The 11,751-nt window shown below is 32.9% G+C and overlaps 1 protein-coding gene across 1 annotated transcript; it reads left to right on the forward strand.

The window, feature by feature from the left end:
- Nucleotides 1-9,005: 9,005 nt before the first annotated feature.
- Nucleotides 9,006-11,430, forward strand: LOC107866200 (CDGSH iron-sulfur domain-containing protein NEET). The gene is given in 3 exon segments (XM_016712357.2): nucleotides 9,006-9,297; nucleotides 9,300-9,324; nucleotides 11,006-11,430. Coding segments are annotated over 3 exon segments (270 nt in total). The 5' UTR covers nucleotides 9,006-9,152; the 3' UTR covers nucleotides 11,106-11,430.
- The last annotated feature ends 321 nt before the right edge of the window (nucleotides 11,431-11,751 follow it).

Genomic DNA, 11,751 nt, shown 5'->3' on the forward strand with positions numbered 1-11,751 from the left:
TAGAAATTATCTAACATGTCTTCCTAATTTTTTGATTGGCAAAACCCATCGGCAGACTCCTTAATTTCTTTTCATCTTTCACTTAGGCACTTCAAGTGAACGGGTTACATTTTAAACACCTAAAGGAGCCTTAAAGTGTGTCACTTTGGCACCTATTTGCCTAATTAAAAGAAAACTCAGGCGCGTGTATTTCAATCCATACATGTTGATTTTGCACGCCAATTAAAACGTGCAACGTATCAGCACCTTTCTACGTCATCCATATCCATATTTGTAAATTTTATCCAATAATTTTTAAATAATTAATTTTTATAAAAATTACCCCCTTCCTCTAACCCACCCCCCCCCCCCGTCATCTTTTTCCAACAACCCCGCCCCCACCCCACCCCCAATCATCTTCTTCCCCCTTTCTCTTCTGCAAATACTCCCCAACCCCACCCGCAATCATCTTCTTTCCCTTTTCTGCAAATAGTCCCCCGCCCCCGGCCCCGCCCCCACCAACAAAGTATCTTCTCCAAACACCCCTCTTCCCCCAGTCCCACCCACCCACCTAAATGTTCTCCAAACGCCGCCCCTCCTCTAATCCCCAATCATCTTCTCTAAAAATCTAACCCACTCCTTCTTCATTTTTCAAATTTTTTTCATTATTTTTTATTTGATTTTCAATTTTTCTTCATTGAGTTTGCTTAGTTTTTAGTGTTTTTTAATAGATTTATCTCTCTTTTTCATATTTTGTTCATCTATTTTGCTTTGATTTTTATTTTTTTCGTTGATTTTGCTTTGTCAATTTTTCTTCACGAATTGACTTAGTGAAGTTAGACTAGTGTATTTTCTTATATTTTTTTCTTGAAAACAAACTATGGACAAAAAAGCATCCATTACCTTCTCACTATCTATGCCATGAAAATGAGAAGTGTCACGAGGAATAATCCAAATTTCTAAAGCAAAAGTTGCAGCAAAAGGGAACTAGTGATATGAAATGGACGAATTTAGCACTATTTTTTAATTTTTCTTCATCGATTTTATTTGATTTTCAGTTTTTCTTCATCAATTTAGCCTTTAATGATTAAAAAACTGGTGCTTATTATCTAATCTTTATGAACCCCTAAAAACGTATATAAATTTCTATCAATAATTTTTACCATTAAATAAATTTAAGACCGATAAAAATGTGACAGAAGTATAAATTTGGGGGGGGGGGGGGGTGGGTTAATTAAAAAAATGATGTTTATTATCTAATCTTCACAAATCCCTAAATACCTATATAAATTTCTCTCAATAATTTTTATCACTAAATAAATTTAAGATTGACAAAAATGGTGGATAAAAATGTGAAAGAAGTTTAAATTAATGGGGTGAGTTAATATACTATTTTTGGAAAGACGAACACGTAAATATGTATCAAATTTTTAAATATCTCCCAATAATTTTTACCATTAAATAATCTTAAGATTGACCAAAATAATGGATAAAAATGAAGAAAAAGCTATAAATTAATAGAGGTGAATTAATATATTGTTGGTGGGCCAACTTGGGGGTCAGATCAGACAAAAAAACACTGTAACGCGCCTTCATGGAAGTGTAATACACGCACCTTGCCAACTCAGCAAAAGGTACCAAAGTGACACACTTGTACGCTACTCGAGGTGCCAAAAAGGATCAATGTCCACTTGAGATGCCTAAGTGAAAGATGACGCGTACTTAAAGGGTCTACTGATGGGTTTTTCCTTTTTTATTTGACCCAATAGATTACCTATCAGTTACAACAGATAGATTATATATTGCAATAGATTGTATATCTATTGCGACAGACAAACTAGGAACATCTGCATATTGCAACAGATGACCATGCTATTCCAACAGATAATTAATCTGTCATAAAAGGTACTATATCTGTTACAATAGATATATAATCTGTTGCATTATAAAAAATTCAACTTTCGCCAAACACAAAATTATTACCACCATATGTAAAATGAAGTGGCTTGAAATAAAAAATTATTATCGTGTTTGTCTCTGTCTTTGTACATATTCTTCTTATACACGGGCTCCAACTATTTAGTTAGTACCCCATAAGCCCAGACCTCTTGTATTTTTCCTAAAACGACATCGCACATACCGATCATTTTTATACCGGTCAGCAAACACTCGATGTATGCAAGCGAATACGACCCGCACACTGCACCGATTTTATTTTTTGGGAGCTGGATGTGCTTATTTCGACCTTCAAAATCCCATGATTCATTCGTCAAGACTTCCACCGGCAAATGATCCATCAACTTACTCTGCGTCAATAACTTGGGCAACAACTTTAAGAGTGGCTGTTTGTGGGTTAAAAACGTGTCCTCATTGAAGACAAGTAAGTTACAGTCATAAACCTTAATCTTTCACTCATAGAGTAGTATCTCAACAACTAGAAAATATTTGACCTCTGCGTTCATGACTGCAAGGATTCTCTTTGCCTTGATCTATCTCTTGCGGTGTGGATATGACCTCTTTCCTCTAACATAGTTAATTGCGTCTTCATCCCCTTGGAACATAGAAACTAACTTATAAAAACTTCGACCACTGGGACCAGCTAGCTTACGGAGATCATCGTACCTATCCTTAAAATTATTGTAGGAGTTGAGGTCCATTATCCTATCGACAACATTATAAGCATTCGAGTACGCTAATTGTCTGCGTATCATGAGGCAGAGAATTTCATCAACATAATGTGGTATAAGAAGTTAATTTTTAAATAGGTTAGTAATTGTAAAGAAGAAAAACATAGTGGAAAGAATCTGTTGTAGAGGATTCTTTGAATCCGTTCACAGATTACCCAGCTAGCGAAACTTATGCAACAAATGTGTATTATGTTACAATAGAATACCAAGATGTTGCAACAAATTAGATATCTGCTGCATAGATTTAGTTCATCTTTGTTTGGTTTGTTAAATAAATAACATGCAAATGCAAATAAAAGTATTTCTGCCTTTTCTTTTGAACGAGGAGAGAATCTGGTAAGGTTGTTGATGGTAATTATGTGTAGTCATTGCTAAAAACTTCCTTATTTTCAAATGTCTTCTGAAGACTTTCGTACAAAAAATCCTTGATGTTGAGAGATTACTAATAATGCCTTCTGAAGACTTTTGCTTTGGCAAGATTTCTACTGACGGTGTAAACTTTTGCATGGCAAATACTTGTCATCAGCAGAAATTCTTGCCGTAGCGAAATTATGGAGACGGAATAACTAGGAATCTCTCAATATCACTTGATATTGAGAGATTACTGTTGATACCTTCTGAAGACTTGCGCCCTGACAAGCATTTCTAGCGACGGCGTAGACTTTTGCATAGCGGATATCTTGTCATCTATATTGGAGAAGAACGATCAATAGAAAGGCTGAGGATTGAGCTCGTTTTATTTATCCACTAACTCGAGTAAAGTTTTTTGATAGGGTAATGAGCTTGGAGTTACATAAGTTTGATAGGCTTGGTAGAGTCGGTTTAGATCAAACGTTACGTAACTCTTTGCTTATTAATTTATCAAATCCTTTGAAGGTTGGTTGAGCAAGATGCATTGAGCAACGCTCGATAAAAGTGAGTTGTTCAATGGTTGGGACCACATCTTGAGTGTGCATCAACACATTTTAACCTAAAACAAACACAACGACCCTCTGTGTATCCTTTAAGGCTTCTAAAGAAAGTATTATGAAGGCCTTCTTCAATGCCACAACTTTGAAGGTAGTGTTCCTGATCGAGCTCACAAGAGACCAGGAACTCAATACCAGCTTTAAAGATGGCAACGACAAGCTTGAATACCAAATCGGCAAGCTAGAGGCAAGCTTGAAAATTATCGGGATTTACATACTACAACAAGCCTCTGATCTTCTCCAAGAAATGTTAAAATAATGCTAAGGCAAGAAAACACAATCAATTAATCCATATTGCTAAGGAAGTAATGATACTCAGTATTTCTTTCAATCTCATTTGTGGTTCCGATCAGTTCAATAACAGTGGACCTAATCGAAATCACAAATAATAAGGCATGGGATGCAATTTAAAATTCAAAAATTGACACCTTCGCTTAGATTGTTTACTTTAACTGCAATTGCTGTTGGCGCAAGTTTTATAGACTTACTGTATATCATTTCAACCCTCAATGCCTGTAAGACTACTTTCTTGGTCTTCTGCTATTTTTTATCTAGGTAATAATCCCGACCACGCTACCTAATCGCAGCTCCCTATCAAAGTGTCCATCTGCATTATTTTTCTTTCAGAGAGACAACAAACAAATTTACATTACCGGACACACTTTCATATTTGCACTTGATTTAGATTTCTTATATTTTAAGATAATTTCATCGGCCAGATTTGCTAGAAGTTACTTTCTACCCTATGTATCCTCTTCAATAAGCTCTTAGATGATATAGTCTTTCATCAACCACCCATTTTCCTTCGAAGACATTCTCCTACTGCACCTTATGGCATATAATCATCACCTCGAGTATTCCAACCATATAAATTTGGGCTAAGGCAATAACTATATTAGTTTTTCGTTCTTGTTAGATGCAGTGCTAGCTTCGAAGGCTTTCTCAGAGTCCAATGCACCCTAAAAGTTAGTCCAATCGCTATTGGATCTCTGCAATGACACAAAATATTGATCCCTTCTCAAAACTTGACATACATAAACACGAGCAACAACCATCAGTAATTCATAACAGGGTATCTGCACCATTTTCATGGGGCCCTTAGCCTTATCAATTCAAACATATCAAACTTAACTGTATAATGCAGGATCTTGTTTGAATGATCAGTGCCTAATCGGTTAAAAACTGCATTCGCAAAAATATTGTACTTTGTGTGTGTTATTTTGGTGACCTTATCAGTATTACTTACTTAACTCCCACACATATAATAATGGATTCATCTACACACACTTTATTCTTCCTAGCCCATCTATGGCTTAAATTGAATAAATAAATGACTAGCCAGTTGCAACAGATACCACATCTGTTTAAATTGTGAAATAATTACAGATATATCCATCTGTTGTAACAAATTGTCAATATATTGTAAGTTATCTGACAACTAGAATATATTTTGCAATAGATTACCCATCTGTTAAATTTATTTTAAAGCAATTTTATTTTTTTTTGAAATACAATAAAAGATAAAATGTTGTATTTAGATATATTTTTTTTAATTTACATATTCGAAAAGTCGCCAGTTTTATTTAATTAAGGGATATGAATAGTTGTGGCTTTTTGTTTGACTAACCCCTCCCAATTCAATCATTTATAGATAGGTCCCTCCGACCTCCTTACTTACTCTCACTCGTTCATTCTACTACATTTACAATACAAATATGGCTGATCCAGATTCATACAAGAAAATTCATATTGAGTCATATCGGGAACTTCAAAGGCAGTTTGATGAACTCTAGAGGAATTTGGCCGACTTCGGAGCAAGGTTGAGGAGTGCCCTGCTACTGCCAGATGAAAATTATCCGATTGACAATAATAATAGTAATAATAATAATAATAGTAATGATAATAATAATAGTAGTGATAATAATTGGGTTATGTTTTTTCTTTTAGCGTATGTATGTAATGTATAAATGTATGTATTTTCCTCCTTTTGTATATCAGATCTACCCAAGGGATTCAAAAATCTATGTTTGGACTTGGTGGTCGACTTTGAATTTTTAATTCTTATTTAGTATTTAATTATCATTCTGTTTATTCCTTATTCTCAATATGTCGACGGAGGTTAATCTGATGCAACAGATCGATCACATGTTACAACAGGCGGTTATTGATAAAAAAGAGTTATTGTTATTGAGAGGGTGAAAAGACATGACTTTCCTCTTATTTAATATGAAAAATGGTTCGTAAATAAATAATAAGAAAATAAATGATAACCACAATTTATAATCATAACAGAACGATTATTTAATTTTAATAACTGATCATGACTCTTTGACATATTTATTTTTAAATTTATTTTTTAAATTTATATAATAAAAAAATCACCAAATTTGGATTAAAAAGATATGTTGATTATTAAAAAAAATATCTTATATGTGCAACAGATATATTATCTGATACAACAGATTGTCGATTTATCGCAACAAATGATAATCTGTTGTCACAGATGAGTTATATGATGTAACAGATATATAATCTGTTGCCACAACTCGATAAAAATGGTTACTGAAAAGAACTTATCAAGTCATAACTTTCCACAGTAATTAAAAAGTCACTAGTTTGAATGTAATTAATAAATAGAGGTGACTAGTCACACTTTCTGTTTATAAATCTATTTTTTAATTTATATAATAAAAAAGTCACCAAATTTGGATTAAAGATAAAGATATGATGATTATTTAAAAGATATATGTTGCAACATATATATTATCTGATGCAACAGATTGTAGATTTGTTGCAACAAATGGTATATCTATTGTCACAGATGGGTTATCTGATGCAACATATATATAATCTGTTGCCACAACTCAATAAAAACGGTTACTGAAAAGAACTAATTAAGTCATAACTTTCCACAATAATAAAAAAGACATAGTATTAATAAATAGAGGTGAGCAATCACGCCTTTTTATTTTTGAATCTATTTTTTTTATTTATATAATAAAAATGTTACCAAATTTGGATTAAAGATAAAGATATGATGATTATTAAAAAGATATATGTTGCAACAGATATATTATTTGATGCAACAGATTGTAGATTTGTTGTAACAAATGGTGTATCTGTTGTTACAGATGGGTTATCTAATACAACATATATATAATTTGTTGCCACAACTCAATAAAAATGACACCAGTATTAATAAATGAAGGTGAACAGTCGCGCCATTTTTCCTAACTCATTCAAATTCAATTCTCTATAAATAGGCTAGGTCCTTCCTTACTCGTTCATTCTACTACACATATCTATTTATTTCTTACTCTTGTCTTTCATATTACACCTTCAACTACTTTCTCTTTAAGGATTTGATAGCTTTTCAGTCTCTGGTAAGTTTTTTTTCTTACTTTTTGTGTAAATATACGCTGTATTACTTTATTTTCGAATTCTTTTCTTTACTTTTGTTTTTGCGTTTTTTGTCAATTTATGCGTATTCTAGATATGACTGATCCAGTATGGGATGTCGCTATTTTATGAGATGCCGTACGGGTACTGCAGAGGCAGGTTCACGATATATAGTGAGAGTTGGCCGCTGTCAGGGTAAGGATGTTGCGAGAGATCCGTAGGATGAGGAGGGTGCTGCTTCTGCCGGTCGAAAATTAGCCGGTTAACGATAATAATAATAATGATGAAGATGATAATAATAATAATTACATTATTTTGGTTCTTTCTTTTTAAGTCTATGTATATGTATTTTTATTTATTTTAGTTTAATAAAAAAATTATGTTTGATCAACTTTTGACATTTTAATTCATATTTAATTTTCATTCTGTCTATTATTTTCTCAACAAACATGTTGATGATTGGACGTAAGAAATAATTTTGAATCCAGTAGCAATAAAAAGATTTAAGATTTATCTGTTGGGTTTGTGGCAGAGGCTGATTTGTGTTATTCCAAATAGATTACTCATATGTTGCAACAGATACACAATCTGTTTCAACAGATAACTAGTCTATTGCACGACTTTGATGTTTTAATTCATACTCCCTCCGTCTCAAATTAATCCATCCCAAATTGAGATGACACATTGATTAAGAAAAATAATTAATAAAATGCCTAGTTTACCATAATACCTCTATCAAATGATGTTTATATTTTAATTTGAAGAAAAAGTGATTACTATAAAGGGTAAAAATGGATTTTTTTTTATCTCTTCTTGATTAATGAAAAAAGACAAGTAAAATGAAAAATCAAATTAGAAAATTTGGGACAGGTAATTTGAGACAGAGGAAGTGTTTAATTTTCATTCTGTCTATTATATTCTCAACAAACATGTCGACGATTGGACATAAGAAATAATTTTGAATCCAGTAGTAATAGCAAGAGTTGAAACATATTGGTTATCTGTTGGGTTTGTGGCAGGGGCTGATTTGTGTTATTCCAAACAGATTAATCATTTGTCGCAACATATAAGGACGGGTTATTTGAGACGGAGGGAATATTTAATTTTCATTCTGTCTATTATCTTCTCAACACATAAGTCGACGATTGGATGTAAGGAATAATTTTAAATCCAGTAGCAATAACAAGAGTTGAAACATATTGGTTATCTGTTGGGTTTGTGGCAGGGGCTGATTTGTGTTGTTCCAAACAGATTAATCATCTGTTGAAACAGATAAGCAGTCTGATGCAACAGATAATCAGTCTGATGCGACAGATAACTAGTTTGTTTCAATAGATAAATCTTCTGTTGCAACAGATTAATCATCTGATGCATCAGATGAGTGATCTGTTTAAATTGTGGGAACTTATGTTAGATTATGATCGGGTTCTATCCATTGTTGGAAAAACAGCAGTAACTGTGTACCCAAACGACAAATTCGAATAAAAATTATAATTTTACTTACCAAAGTCACCTATGAAGTAATGCCAAAGTGGAAAGTGACGTAGAAAACAAAATTTAACCTAAGAAATTGGTCAGATAGTAGCAGTAGCGGTAACAACAACAACAACAATAGTCGATAAAAACAAGATGAAGATGATGATAATGAGTAGAAGATGATGAATAAAGCAGCAACAACAATGAACAACAATAATCGTAAAGAGAGAGAAAAACAACAACGGATGGGAAGAGAGGAAAACACACATTTTTTTCGTTTCGTTTCCTCTTGTATTAACTAATATTTGGATCAAAGTACAAATTTAAAAAACTTGTGGGTTAGTTTCAAACTTCTCCAACTTTTTTAATCCATAATAAAGTAATTATCACCTCCAACTCAATAATTAACATTTGTGTCATCTACAACTCATTTTAAAACTCTTTCGTGACCTACTTACAACCCAACTTGGCCAACTATTGAAGGAAAATTTCAATCAAACTTCCCTTTTAATTTCCCCGTCAAATAGAAATCACAAAATTTAGGAACGTGGATAATGTAGCTTCCGTTCATCACCCCTTTTCTCTTCTCTTTATTTATTTACGCTTGTTCACTCCCAAATAACAGAAAAGAACATCGAGATCAATGGCGTCGACTACTAGTATAATTAAAGGTGGATTCTCATGCGGCAACACATTGTCTTCGTTTAGGGCGAGACCAAGGCGGATGGTGGTTCGTGCGGAAGCTGTAAATCCAGATATTAGGAAGGATGAAGAAAAAGTGGTGAACTCTTTAAACCTCTTACTCCTTACTGCAGGTTTCTATTTTTTCATCTATACTTATTCATAATTCCTCAATTTATTACTCACTTTATCTCAATATATGTTAAGCAATTGAAATTTTGAGACTCAATCAAATTTTTCCTTTGATCCGAAATATTGTTCATTCTTTTTAAATATTTTTAATTATTAATTATTATAATTTATATAATATTTTCTTTTACGTAGTTTAAATATTTGAATCTCAAAATTTCATTGTGCCAATAACAATTTGGATGGCGGGAGTATATTACTCTTGTGCGCCGACTTGTTCTTTTGTTGAAAAAATTTGATAATTCCTGTAGTTGGGAGTATGCATTGCTGACAAACGGGAGAGAATAAAACATCACCTGGAAATTAAATAATCTTCTGATATAAGTGAATATATTGATATAACTACTATATTACTGCAGATAGGGAAAATGCACAAAGTGGGATGGGTCAATCAACAGTGTTTTAAAGTATTTATATCTTTTGCAAATCTTAATTTATTTGAAAATTCTGTTTGTTATTGCAGCTCTTGTATGTTTGTAGGAAAAAAAAAGAAAATTGTTCATTTTTTAGAGGGATTGGTCATCATTTGGTTGAAGTTGATATATATATATATATATATATATATTAATTCTACGTATCTTTAATTAAAGATAACAAAATTTAGAAGCCATCTTACTTTCTTAAACTTTATGTCAAGTTAAAACTAACTTATAGACCAACAAATTGAAAATGGTATAGTTGAAATTATAAAGAGAGTCCAGTCAATAGTAAATCTTATTACGGGCAGTGACAGGCGATTATCGAATCTGATTTTGATAAGTAACTTCATATCCAAAAAGTGTGTATTGAAGACCTCACTTAAAGTCATTCAAGAATAGCGGCGTTGGAGGATTATTTTTGTTTATCCATGTTATTGAAAATAGTTTAGATTTAAATCCTTAATTGTGAGGTGTTTGTTTGATTGCCAATTTTAGTTTCCGTATCATTGTACCAGCACAAGTTATTTTGTAATTCTCATTATTGATACACATTAATGTGAAACAACACCACATCACATATATATGGTGTTTATACCAAATTGAATAGGTGATATTCTACAACCCAAAATGATTATTGAGAAAACTGTCATTTACCCAATGTAAACTGTAACACATCTTCAACATGTAATAGACATTGTGTAACAGATATATTATGTATAAGAAGCCAAAGAAGTTTGATTTTTTCTATCTGTTTAACTCTATTTTTTCTTTTTGATGTAGATGAGAGAGCTATTATAACTCAAAAGAGATCATGAGTCGAGCTTGATTAGCATTTCTAATGGGAGTTTCCCTAGTTGAATTTGTTTCCTTCCCATAATTGATTGAGAATTCTAAGCCTAAGAGTATCAAGGGGGTGGTGATATGAGGGGCTCAATGCTGAAAGAAGACCCTCCTTCCTAGTTCCCTCCCCCTCTTCTCGCCCTCCCCCTCTTCTCGTTAATTGGTTAAAGAATTTAAATTAGGAGGCCCATATGTTATCTACACTTACTGATCGTTAATCTAGAGAATAGAGTCATAAATCTCTCCCTATTTATTATCATGCAGATTTCTTCTTGATTATGGAACTCTTGCTAGAATATTGATGTAGAATAACATTCGTACTGAATTCAGTCGATAGTTTTAGTAAGTGGGAGATTTTTACGCAAAGGTGTTGGAGGTCTGGGACTTTTCCTCTATGTGACGGAAGCCACGTGAAGCATAATAAGGCAACTGGAGATAACGTTGGACCTCTGCTATTGAAGAAGTAGTAAGCTAGTAAATGGCTGTGGTACCATGTTAGTCCCTAGTTTATGCAACCTCTTGAAGCCTATTTCCCTAGTACTTTTTTTCTCTATGTACCATTTATTGAAGAGATGTACCATGTTAGTCCCTAGAATAAAACTTGTTAAAACTGGAAGTACTTGCAATATTTATCCTTTCCCAGCAGTAGTTCTACTTATGCTAGAACATGATCACATTGTAATTTCAACCATGCTATTTTACAGAAACTTCTCGAACCCTGTGAGATATTGACTATAATTTTCATACAGACCAGTTAATAAGATTGGGGAGTTAACAAGTCTTATCATTCGACATACTTGTTGGTTTAGCTGATGCAAATACTCTAATTGTACCAAGATTTTTTTACAATCTTTTATGGATGTTAGTAATCGGCTGACCTGTGGTTATTCAGCTCACATTCTAATTGGATGAGTGGTGTTCGTGCATACCACAATCTTATTTATGGTTTAGATTATCACGTTGTTTTGGAAACAAATTGGTGCCTTCTTATATGCATTTGACTCTAGTTATATAAGCTAAAGTGACCATTCATTTACTTGAACTTCAGCTGTTAGCTATATGCTTCATAGTTTCTCACGAGGGTTGTGCTCATGGGATAATGTTCTGTAATTA

The sequence above is a fragment of the Capsicum annuum genome, chromosome 3 (assembly GCF_002878395.1).
Source record: "Capsicum annuum cultivar UCD-10X-F1 chromosome 3, UCD10Xv1.1, whole genome shotgun sequence".
NCBI lineage: Eukaryota > Viridiplantae > Streptophyta > Magnoliopsida > Solanales > Solanaceae > Capsicum > Capsicum annuum.